This window comes from Hemitrygon akajei, chromosome 12, assembly GCF_048418815.1.
Source record: "Hemitrygon akajei chromosome 12, sHemAka1.3, whole genome shotgun sequence".
Classification (NCBI taxonomy): Eukaryota; Metazoa; Chordata; class Chondrichthyes; order Myliobatiformes; family Dasyatidae; genus Hemitrygon; species Hemitrygon akajei.
Genome location: NC_133135.1, coordinates 4,847,468 through 4,860,906, shown reverse-complemented (window position 1 = coordinate 4,860,906; position 13,439 = coordinate 4,847,468). Strand labels below are relative to the sequence as shown.

General features: G+C 49.0%; 1 protein-coding gene across 4 annotated transcripts in view; it reads right to left on the bottom strand.

Moving 5' to 3' along the window:
• Positions 1 to 13,439, bottom strand: part of LOC140736680 (uncharacterized) — a 493,430-nt gene that overhangs the window by 113,308 nt on the left and 366,683 nt on the right. For all 4 annotated transcript variants that reach the window (XM_073062508.1, XM_073062505.1, XM_073062507.1 and 1 more), the window contains one exon: positions 3,219 to 3,272. In XM_073062508.1, coding sequence (XP_072918609.1) covers positions 3,219 to 3,272 — 54 coding nt within the window. The remainder of the gene's footprint in view (positions 1 to 3,218; positions 3,273 to 13,439) is intronic.

Below are 13,439 nucleotides of genomic sequence, written 5' to 3'. Positions count from 1 at the left end.
CTACTTCCCTGAATGGTAGGAGAGACAGAGATAGCTAAGGTTGGTGGAAACTGAGTGAAACAGGAGTGAAATCAAATACAGAAGAGGCCATGCCCTCTTCTTGCTACTGCCATCAGGAAAGAGATACAAGAGCCTTAGCTCCCACATCACCAGGTTCAGGAACAGCTGTTACCCACAACCAGCAGAGATAACTTCAGTCAACTCAACTCTGAACTGATTCCTCCATCTATGGGTTCACGTTCAAGGACTCTACAACTAATATTCTCGGTATTATTAACTTTTTTATTATTTGTACAATTTTTCTTCTTTTGCACAACAATTGTTTGTCAATTTTTGTTTACATGTGGTTTTTCAAAGTTCTATTGTATTTCTTTATTTTCCTGTAAGTGCCTGCAAGAACATGGACCTCAAGGTTGTACATAGTGACGTACATGTACTTCAAACTTTGAACCGAGAGAGAGAAAGGAGCTGTGGATTAAGAGAGCTGAGGCTTCTGATAGAGAAGGCAGGGAGTTAGCAATGTAAAGAGCTGAAGCTTCTGATAGAGAAGATGTGGAAGGTTGTGACTTTGAACGAGCCACAGAGTGATGGGACTGTAGACACATCAGCTTTGAGAACATCAAGCTTTTCAGATTTCATTATCACATGTACATCAAAACATACGGTGAAACGGGTTATTCGTGTTAACAATCAATTCACGGAAGGATGTGTTGGGGGCAGCCCGCAAGTGTCACCACACTCTCCGCCACCAACACAGCATGCTCACACCATTCAACAGAACAACACAGGACACACAAAACAGAACAGTACAAGCGACAAAGCAACAACATCAAAACAAACCCCCTTCCTTTCATATTCATAGGAACAAATATAGCACAGTGGACGATTGAATACAATTTGAGTGAGTAAAATTGCAGTTTACTTCAATATATTCAGTAGTTCCATCGAATTACAGATGGAGGACATCTTAACTGTGGAAAACCATCGAAGGCCATAGTTGAGAGGAAGTAATTCACACGAAGGATTTCAAAGATTTAGGAGAGAAACCCTGAACAAATTTGACTCTGATCATGTTTGATGTACTTACTTGTTTTTGATTGTTTTAAGAACATAGAAAAGTACAGGCCCTTCGGCCCACAATGCTGTGCCGACCTTTTAACCTACTCTAAGATCAACCTAACCCTGCCCTCCAGCATAACCCTTCATTTTTCTATCATTCTTGTGCCTATCTAAGAGCTTCTTAAATGTCACTAAATGTATCTGCCTCTACCACCACCCCTGGCAGGGTGTTCCATGCACCCACCACTCTGTGTAAAAAACCTACCCCTGCCATCCCCCTCCCTATGCTTTCCTCCAAACACCTTTAAAATTATGCACCTTTGTATGAGCTATTTCCACCCTGGGAAAAAAAGTCTCTGACTGTCCAATCTACAGATGCGTCTTATCATCTCCTCTCATCCTCTATCACTCCAAAGGGTAAAGCTCTAACTCACTCAGCCTATCTTTGTAAGACATGTCCAGGAAGCTTCCGCATAATGAGGCGACCAGAACAGTTTTCTGTGCAGTATTGGACGCTGAGGAGCGACCTGGTAGAAAATAATGAGTGATATCGATAGGGTGGAAATGACAAATACTGGAGGGCATACTACAGGTTTAAGGTGAGTTGGGGAAAGTTTAAAGGAGATGAGAGGGCACATTATTTTACAGAATGGTGGGTGTCTGGAACAGGTTGCCGGGATGGTGGTTGAAGAAAGTACATCTGCAACATTGAAGAGTCTTTTAGACAGGCAAATGAACAGACAAGGGATGGAAGGATAGGGATCAGGTGTTGGCCGTTAGATGGTTAGATCAGCATCAGACATTGTGGACCATAGGGGCTGTTCCTGTGCTGTACTGTTCCGAATGTCAAGCTGAACCTTCTGCAGTCTACATTGGTCTCACCCCGGGGGGTTTCGATATAGGGACAATTAACACAGCCTCATTATCGGTGTACATGAGATTGACCCATGGTCTGTTTCCAAAGCAGCTCCCTGAAGGAGCTCACACTGCGAGTAGGATGCAGTTCTCCTCCTTCAGCATCTGTTCCTATAGTTGTCTTTCTCATTGTGTCTGCTAGTTTTGAACTTGATGATCCATGGCTGATTCTCATATGTATCAAACCCCTCCCCCCCCAATCAGGCAGAAGATACAAAAGCCTGAAAGCACTTGTCCCCAGGCTCAATGGCAACTCAATGAAATAGACTCTTCACCTCACAGCCTACCTTGTTATGATCTTGCACCTTGTTGTCTACCTGTACTAAACTTTCTCTGTAGCTGTAACACTTTATTCTGCATTCTGTTATTGTTTTCCCCTGGTTTACTTCAATGCACTGTGTAATGAATTGATTTGTAGGAATGCTATGCTGTACTGTACCTTGTTACAGGTGACAACAGTACAATGGTGACAATCTCCCTCCTCGTGGTTTCTTACTAACCTGCTCCTCCCTAGGACAGTGACTGGGGGCCAGTCGGAGAGAGTTGATAGGAGGCATAGATTGAGTGGAGGGCTAGAACGTTTTTCCCAAGGCATAAATGGCTAATGCAAGGGGCATAATTTTAAGGCGACTGGAGGAAAGTACAAGGGGGATGTCGAGGGATGATTATTTTTAAACACAGAGACTAGGGGTGGTGTGTGGAACACCCTACCAGGGGTGGTAGAGGCAGATACATGAGGGACATTTAAGAAACTCTTTAGATAGGCAATGGATGATAGAAAAATGGAGGATTATGTGGGAAGGAAGAGTTAGGTTGATTTTAAAGTAGGCTAAAAGGTCAGCCCATCCTTTTGGGCTGAAGGGCCTGTACTGTGGAGTAATGTTCTGTGTTCTATGTAACACAGTGAAATGTGTCACTTGCATCAACAACTAACACACTCTGAGGATGTGCTGGGGGCATCTTACAAGTGTTGCTACTCTTCCAACGCCAGTGTAGCATGCCCACAACTTACTAACCCTAACTTCTACATTGCCGAGATGTGGAATGAAACCAAAGCACTTGGAGAAAACCCAGACGGTCACGGGAAGAACCCTCTCACCTCTTACAAACGCGGCAGAATTGAACCCAAGTCAGAGGCACTGTAAAGCATTGTGCTAACCGTTACGCTACCGGGCTAACCGTTACGCTACCGGACTGCCATCAAATGCTCTCAAGTACACACAGATGAAGTGAGGGTTACTCACCGGTAAACCGGGTGCTCCCGCCTCGCCATGATTGCCTTTTGCTCCTTTTAATCCCTGTCAACATGAAAGTTCTGAACTCAGATTTACTGACATGTAGGGCACAGTGCTCAATCCAACCCTCTGTACATTGAACAGAGTCCATAACAACATTATGTATCCTGCCATTAACCCTGTACCCTGCCTTCAGATGTGATCTTCCAAAGTGAATCACTTCACACTTCTCTAAAATGAACTCTATCTTGCAGGTGCTGGTTGGGAAGAGTTCCAGGGTTTAGACCATAAGACATAGGAGCAGAATTAGGCTATTTGAGTCTTCTCTGCCATTTCATCATGGCTGATCCATTTCCCTCTCAACCCCATTCTCCTACCTTTTCCCGTAACTGTTTACTAATCGAAAGTCTATCAGCTCTGCCTGAAATATACCCATTGACCTGGCCTCCACAGCTGACTATAGCAACAAATTCTGCAGAATTCACCACCCTCTGGATAAAGAAATTGCTCTTCCACTCTGTTCTAAATGGACGTCCCTCTATCCTGAGACTGTGCCCACTGGTCAGGACTCCCCCACCATAGGAAGCATCCTCTCCATGTTCATTCTATCTTGGCCTTGCAATATTCAATACGTTTCAATGAGATACCCCTTCATTCTTCTAAATTCCAGTGGGTACAGGTCCAGAGTCACCAATCACTCCTCATACAATAACCATTTCATTCCCAGAATCATTTTTATGAACATCTTCTGAACCCTCTCCAATGTCAGCCAGTTTCCTCAACATCCTTGATTTTATATTCTGATCCTTTCAAAATGGATGCTAACATTTTATTTGCCTTCCTCACCAGACCCAACCTGCAAATTATCCTTTAGGGAATCGTACACAAGGACTCCCAAGTCCCTTTGTGAATTGGGTTTCTAAACTTGCTCCCCATTTATAAAATAGTCCACCCTTTTATTCCTTCAACCAAAGTGTATGACCATACACATCCCAACATTGTATTCCATCTGCCACTTCTTTGCCCATTTTCCCAATCCGTCTAGGTCTTTCTGCAGTCTCCCTGCTTCCTCAACACTACCTACCCCATCAATTCCGTCATCCAAATTATTGACATACAATTGAAAAAGAATTGGTCCCAACACAGACCCCTGTGGAATAACACTACTCACCGGCAGCCAGCCAGAAAAGACTTCCTTTATTCCTTTATTCTTTGCCTCCTGTCAATCAGCTAATGCTCTATCCATGCTAGTATCTTTCCTGTAATACCATGGGCTCTTATCTTGTTAAGCAGCCTCATGCGTGGCACATTGTCAAAGACCTTCTGAAAATCCAAGTATACACCCTCCACTGATTCTCTGTTGTCTATCCTCAAAGAATTCCAAAAGATTTGTCAGAAAGGATTTCCCCTTGAGGAAACCATGCTGACTATGGCCTACTTTATCATATACCTCCAAGTACCTCAAAACATCATCTTTAAAAATCGACTCCAAAATCTTTGCAACCACTGAGGTCAGGCTAACTGGCCAATAATTTATTTTCTTCTGCTTCCCTCCCTTCTTGACATATGCAATTTCCCAGTCCCCCGGCACCACACCAGAATCTAATGCAAGAGTATTACTAATGCTTCCAAAATCTCTTCGGCTACCTCTTTCAGAACACAGGTGTAGTCCATCTGCTCCAGCTGGGTTATCTACCTTCAGAACTTTCAATTTCCCAAGTATCTTCTCCTTAGTAATAGCAACAGCACTCACATCTGCCCCCCGACACTCTCACATTTCTGGCATTCTGTTAGTGTCTTCCACAGTGAAGACTGATGCAAAATACTTACTAAGTTCCTCCACCATTTCCTTGTCTCCTATTACTACCTCTTCAGTGTTCAGTATCTATTCTTGCCTCTCTTTTACACTTTATATATCTGAAAAATTTTTTGGTATTTTTTGACAATATTGGCAAGCTTATCTTCATATTTCATCTTTTCCCTCCCTATGAATTATTTAGACCATAAGACCATAAGACATAGGAAAAGAATTAGGCCATTCAGCCCATCGAGTCTGCTCCACCATTCTATCATGGCTGATCCTGGATCCCACTTAACCCCAAATACCTGCCTTCTCGCCATATCTTTTGATGCCCTGACCAAACAGGAAACTATCAACTTCTGCCTTAAATATATGCATGGACTTAGCCTCCACCACAGTCTGTGGCAGAGCATTCCACTACTCTCTGGCTAAAAAAAGTTCTCCTGTTCTAAAAGGTCATCCCTCAATTTTGAGGCCGTGCCCTCTAGTTCTGTATACCCCCACCAAAGGAAACATCCTCTCCACATCCATCCTATCTAGTACTTTCAACATTGAATTTGCCTTCTTCACCCCAGACTCAACCTGTAAATTAACCTTCTGGGAGTCTTGCACAAGGACTCCTAAGTCCCTCTGACCTCTGATGTTTGAAATTTCTCCCTATTTAGATAATAGTCTGCACTGTTGTACTTTTTTACCAAAATGCATAATAGTTTCTAATATGTTTCTATAGCAGGTACAGAGTTCTGAGTTGGATGATCAGCCATGATCATACTGAATGGCGGTGCAGGCTGGAAGGGCCGAATGGCCTATTCCTGCACCTACTTTCTATGTTTTCTATGTTCTATGTTTCTAGTACAATTCCCAACACTGCATTCCATCTGCCGCTTTTTGTCCATTCTTCCAATTTGTCTAAGTCCTGCTGCAATCACATTGCTTCCTCAGCACTATCTACCCCTCCACCTATCTTTGTATCATCCACAAATTCTGTCTCGCAATCATCAATTCCACTGTACAAGTCATTAACAAACAATGTGAAAAGTAGCGGTCCCAATACTGACCCCTGAGGAACACCACTAGTCACCGGCAGCCAATCAGAAAAGGCCCCTTTTATTCCCAGTCACTGCCTCCTGCCTGTCAGCCATTCCTCTATCCATGCCAGTACCTTTCCTGTAACACCATAGGATTTTATCTTGTTAAGCAGTATCATGTGAGACACCTTATCAAACACCTTCTGAAAATCCAAGTAAATGACATCCACTGCCTCTCCTTTGTCCACCCTGCTTGTTACTTCTTTGAAGAACTCTAACAAATTTGTCAGGCAAGATTTCCCTTTACAGAAACCATGATGACTTTGACTTATTTTATCATTAGTCTGCAGGTGCCCCAAAACCTCATCCTTAATAATGGACTCCAGCACTTTCCAAACCACTCAGCTGTGGCTAACTTGCCGACACTTTTCTTTCTTTTGCCATTCCCCCCTTCTTAAAGAACAGAGTGACATTTGCAATCTTCCAGTCCTCTGATATCATGCCAGAATCCAGTGATTCTTGAAAGACCATGACCAATGCATCTGTCATCTCTTCAGTAACCTCTCTCAGGAGGCCTATATATGGTTCCCGTTACTCTTGTAGCTTCCTAACTCCAACCACAAAGATTCAACATTCTCTGACCCTATGGCAATTCTTTCTAAAGATGTAATTCCATCTCTTACCAAAAGAGTCACACCACCACCTTCCTGCTTGTCCTTTCGATACGTAGTATATCCTTTGATGTTAAGCTCCCAACTGTGGCCTTCTTTCAGCCACAACTCAGTAATGCCCACAACGTCATACTGACCAATCTCTCATTGTGCCACGAGTTAGTCCACCATATTCCGAATGCTATGTGCATCTAAATACAGCTCCTTCAGTCCTGAATTCTTCGCCCTTTTGAATTTTGCCTCTGTGGTGCAATTTCACCCTTTGTTCTGTCTGCACTTGTACCCAGTCGTTGTCTTGTCCTTCCTTACATTCATGTTACACCTATCATCTACTTGTAATCCTGCTGGCTCATCCTGCACTCCATCATACTGTTTTCCAGTATGATTTAATTGCTTTCTGTTCATTTTTAAAAGCTTCCCAATCCTCTAACTTCCCACTAATTTTTCGCTTTATTATCTGCCCTCTCTTTGGCTTTTATGTTAGCTTTAACTTCACTTGTCAGCTATGGTTGCATCATCCTGCCTTTAAAAAAAGTATTTTTCTTTGGGATGCATCTATCCAGTGCCTTGCAGTGCTCCCAGAAGCTCTAGCCATTACTGATCTGCCGTCATCGCTGCTCGTGTCCTCTTCCAATCAACTTTCTTATGCTCCTCTGTAATTTCCTTTACTCCACTGTAATACTGATATATCTGACTTTCGCTTCTCCCTCTCAAATTGCAGGGTGAATTCTATCATATTATGATCACTGTCTCCTAAGAGTTCCTTTACCTTAAGCTCCTGATTTAGACCTGGTGACGGTGAATGAACAGGACATCAGTATAACACACACAAAATTCTGGAGGAACTCAGCAGGTCAGGCAGCATCTATGGAAAGGAATAAAGAGTCATTGTGTCAGGCCGAGACCGCTCATCTGTCCTGATGAAATATCCATTGTTTACTCATTTCTATAAATGCTGCCTGACTTATTGAGTTCCTCTAGCATTTTATGTGTATAGTTCTTCACACAAATTGGGGTCCATGTTTGGAATGAGCTGCCAGAAATAGTCATTGACCAACTGAATCTGCTTTGCCCTTCTATCTTGGCTGATTTATTATCCCTCTCAACCTCAGTCTCCTGCCTTCTCCCTGTGACCTTTGACACCCTGACTAATCAAGAACCTATCAATATCCACTTTAAATATGCCCAATGACTTGGCCACCACAGCCGGAGGTTGCAATGAGTCCCACAGATTCACCATCCTCTGGCTAAAGAAATTCCTCCTCATCTCTGTTCTAAAGGAATGTCCTTGTATTCTGTGCTCTCTGGTCCTGCACTCTGCCACCATTGTAAACATCCTCTCCGTATCCACTCTATACTGTATAGGCCTTTCAATTATTGATTGCTTTAGAATTTTGATTCTTCTAAACCCTGTGAGTGGTGGCCCAGAGCCACCAAACAGTCCTCAAATGTTAACCCTTTCATTCCTGGGATCATTCTCAATGACCTGCCCTGGACTCTCTAAAATTTCAGCACATCTTTTCTGTGATAAGGGGCCCAATACTGCCCACACCATTCTAAGTGTGGTCTGCCCAATGCTATATAAAGCCTCAGTATTACATAATTGCTCTTAAATTCTAATCCTCTTAAAATGAATGCTAACATTTCAACTCAACTTGTAAGATAACTTTTCAGAGAATCCTGTACCAGGACTCCTAAGTCCCTTTGCACTTCTGGTTTCTAAATTACCTGCCCACTTTGAAAATAGTCAATACCTTTATTCCCTCAACCAAACTGCATGGCTATACATTTCTCTACACTCTATATCGTCTGTCTCTTCTTTGCCCGTTGCAGCCTTCCTGCTTCCTCAAAACTACCTGCTCCTCCATTTATCTTTGTATTGTCCAAAATCTTGGGCACAAAGCCATCAGTTCTCTCATTCAGACCATTGACATGTGACATGAAAAGAAGTGGTTTCAACACAGACCCCCATGGAACAGCACCAGTCCCTGGCAGCCACTCCAAATACTCCAGCTCATTTGCAATAAAGGCTAATTTAACTATTTATCGTGCAGATAAGGGGTTGATTGACCAGATGGGGTTCGTGCCATTTTCCTTTTGACCTTTCTGAGCATTCTTCAAACATAGTCTGGGTGATGGAGACTGCAGCTCTTCATGGCTTGATGTTCATTGGGCAAATGGCTTTCACCTCCATAAAACAGCAGGATTTCCCAAAGGCCAAACATTTGAATCCCATTCCCCATTCCCATTCCGATATGTGAGCCTGTGGCCTCCACAATGAGGCACTCTCAGGTCGGAGAGCAACATCTCATATTATGTCTAGTTAGCCTCCAATCTGAACTGGAATATCAATCTCTCCAAATTCTGGTAATTTCTCTCTCTCCCCCACATCTCTCTTTCTCCTTTCCCCATTCTGATTCCCCTCTCACCTGTTTTCTTCTTCCCACCTGGCCATTACCTTTCTCTGGTTCCTGTCCTCCTTCCCTTTCTTCCAGGGTCGCTCTCCTTTCCTATCAGATTCCTCCTTCTTCAGCCCTTCACCTTTTCTACCTGTCACCTCCCAGCTTCTTACTTCATCCCTCCCGCCTCCCACACACCCACCTTCCCCCTCACCTGGTCACACCTGTCACCTCCCAGCTTCTTACTTCATCCCCACCCCACCTCCCACACACCCACCTTCCCCCTCACCTGGTCACACCTGTCACCTCCCAGCTTCTTACTTCGTCCCCCCCCGCCTCCTCCCACACACCCACCTTCCTCCTCACCTGGTCACACCTGTCACCTCCCAGCTTCTTACTTCATCCCCCCCGCCTCCCACACACCCACCTTCCCCCTCACCTGGTCACACCTGTCACCTCCCAGCTTCTTACTTCATCCCCCCCTGCCTCCTCCCACACACCCACCTTCCCCCTCACCTGGTCACACCTGTCACCTCCCAGCTTCTTACTTCATCCCCCCCCGCCTCCCACACACCCACCTTCCCCCTCACCTGGTCACACCTGTCACCTCCCAGCTTCTTACTTCATCCCCCCCTGCCTCCTCCCACACACCCACCTTCCCCCTCACCTGGTCACACCTGTCACCTCCCAGCTTCTTACTTCATCCCCCCCCGCCTCCCACACACCCACCTTCCCCCTCACCTGGTCACACCTGTCACCTCCCAGCTTCTTACTTCATCCCCCCCCGCCTCCCACACACCCACCTTCCCCCTCACCTGGTCACACCTGTCACCTCCCAGCTTCTTACTTCATCCCCCCCTGCCTCCTCCCACACACCCACCTTCCCCCTCACCTGGTCACAGCTGTCACCTCCCAGCTTCTTACTTCATCCCCCCTGCCACCTCCCACACACCCACCTTCCCCCTCACCTGGTCACACCTGTCACCTCCCAGCTTCTTACTTCATCCCCCCCTGCCTCCTCCCACACCCACCTTCCTCCTCACCTGGTCACACCTGTCACCTCCCAGCTTCTTACTTCATCCCCCCTGCCACCTCCCACACACCCACCTTCCCCCTCACCTGGTCACACCTGTCACCTCCCAGCTTCTTACTTCATCCCCCCCTGCCTCCTCCCACACACCCACCTTCCCCCTCACCTGGTCACACCTGTCACCTCCCAGCTTCTTACTTCATCCCCCCCCGCCTCCCACACACCCACCTTCCTCCTCACCTGGTCACACCTGTCACCTCCCAGCTTCTTACTTCATCCCCCCCCGCCTCCTCCCACACACCCACCTTCCCCCTCACCTGGTCACACCTGTCACCTCCCAGCTTCTTCATCCCCACCCCATCTCCCACACACCCACCTTCCCCCTCACCTGGTCACACCTGTCACCTCCCAGCTTCTTACTTCATCCCCCCCCCGCCTCCCACACACCCACCTTCCCCCTCACCTGGTCACACCTGCCACCTCCCAGCTTCTTACTTCATCCCCACCCCACCTCCCACACACCCACCTTCCCCCTCACCTGGTCACACCTGTCACCTCCCAGCTTCTTACTTCATCCCCCCCCCGCCTCCCACACACCCACCTTCCCCCTCACCTGGTCACACCTGCCACCTCCCAGCTTCTTACTTCATCCCCACCCCACCTCCCACACACCCACCTTCCCCCTCACCTGGTCACACCTGTCACCTCCCAGCTTCTTACTTCATCCCCACCCCACCTCCCACACACCCACCTTCCCCCTCACCTGGTCACACCTGTCACCTCCCAGCTTCTTACTTCATCCCCCCCCGCCTCCCACACACCCACCTTCCCCCTCACCTGGTCACACCTGCCACCTCCCAGCTTCTTACTTCATCCCCACCCCACCTCCCACACACCCACCTTCCTCCTCACCTGGTCACACCTGTCACCTCCCAGCTTCTTACTTCATTCCCACCCCGCCTCCTCCCACACACCCACCTTCCTCCTCACCTGGTCACACCTGTCACCTCCTAGCTTCTTCATCCCCACCCCACCTCCCACACACCCACCTTCCCCCTCACCTGGTCACACCTGTCACCTCCCAGCTTCTTACTTCATCCCCACCCCACCTCCCACACACCCACCTTCCCCCTCACCTGGTCACACCTGTCACCTCCCAGCTTCTTACTTCATCCCCCCCCGCCTCCCACACACCCACCTTCCCCCTCACCTGGTCACACCTGTCACCTCCCAGCTTCTTACTTCATCCCCCCCCCGCCTCCCACACACCCACCTTCCCCCTCACCTGGTCACACCTGTCACCTCCCAGCTTCTTACTTCATCCCCCCCCCCGCCTCCTCCCACACCCACCTTCCCCCTCACCTGGTCACACCTGTCACCTCCCAGCTTCTTACTTCATCCCCAACCCACCTCCCACACACCCACCTTCCCCCTCACCTGGTCACACCTGCCACCTCCCAGCTTCTTACTTCATCCCCACCCCACCTCCCACACACCCACCTTCCCCCTCACCTGGTCACACCTGTCACCTCCCAGCTTCTTACTTCATCCCCCCCCCGCCTCCCACACACTCACCTTCCCCCTCACCTGGTCACACCTGTCACCTCCCAGCTTCTTACTTCATCCCCACCCCACCTCCCACACACCCACCTTCCCCCTCACCTGGTCACACCTGTCACCTCCCAGCTTCTTACTTCATCCCCCCCGCCTCCTCCCACACACCCACCTTCCCCCTCACCTGGTCACACCTGTCACCTCCCAGCTTCTTACTTCATCCCCACCCCACCTCCCACACACCCACCTTCCCCCTCACCTGGTCACACCTGTCACCTCCCAGCTTCTTACTTCATCCCCCCCCCGCCTCCTCCCACACCCACCTTCCCCCTCACCTGGTCACACCTGTCACCTCCCAGCTTCTTACTTCATCCCCCCCCGCCTCCCACACACCCACCTTCCCCCTCACCTGGTCACACCTGTCACCTCCCAGCTTCTTACTTCATCCCCACCCCACCTCCCACACACCCACCTTCCCCCTCACCTGGTCACACCTGTCACCTCCCAGCTTCTTACTTCATCCCCCCCCCGCCTCCCACACACTCACCTTCCCCCTCACCTGGTCACACCTGTCACCTCCCAGCTTCTTACTTCATCCCCACCCCACCTCCCACACACCCACCTTCCCCCTCACCTGGTCACACCTGTCACCTCCCAGCTTCTTACTTCATCCCCACCCCACCTCCCACACACCCACCTTCCCCCTCACCTGGTCACACCTGTCACCTCCCAGCTTCTTACTTCATCCCCCCCGCCTCCTCCCACACACCCACCTTCCCCCTCACCTGGTCACACCTGCCACCTCCCAGCTTCTTACTTCATCCCCCCCGCCTCCTCCCACACACCCACCTTCCCCCTCACCTGGTCACACCTGCCACCTCCCAGCTTCTTACTTCATCCCCACCCCACCTCCCACACACCCACCTTCCCCCTCACCTGGTCACACCTGTCACCTCCCAGCTTCTTACTTCATCCCCACCCCACCTCCCACACACCCACCTTCCCCCTCACCTGGTCACACCTGTCACCTCCCAGCTTCTTACTTCATCCCCCCCCGTCACCTCCCACACACCCACCTTCCCCCTCACCTGGTCACACCTGTCACCTCCCAGCTTCTTACTTCATCCCCACCCCACCTCCCACACACCCACCTTCCCCCTCACCTGGTCACACCTGTCACCTCCCAGCTTCTTACTTCATCCCCACCCGCCTCCCACACACCCACCTTCCCCCTCACCTGGTCACACCTGTCACCTCCCAGCTTCTTACTTCATCCCCCGCCACCTCCCACACACCCACCTTCCCCCTCACCTGGTCACACCTGTCACCTCCCAGCTTCTTACTTCATCCCCCCCGCCACCTCCCACACACCCACCTTCCCCCTCACCTGGTCACACCTGTCACCTCCCAGCTTCTTACTTCATCCCCACCCCGCCTCTCGCCCACCCACCTTCCCCCTCACCTGGTCACACCTGTCACCTCCCAGCTTCTTACTTCATCCCCACCCCGCCTCTCGCACACCCACCTTCCCCCTCACCTAGTCACACCTGTCACCTCCCAGCTTGTACTCCTCCCATTCTTACCCTCCCTCACCTTCTCTTCCTGGCTTTTGCCCCCTTCCTTTCCAGTCCTGATGAAGGGTCTTGGCCCAAAACATCGGCTGTTGATTCCCCTCCATAGATGCTGCCTGACTTGCTGGGTTCCTCCAGAATTTTGTGTGTGTTGCTTTCAATGGCTCGGACCACTT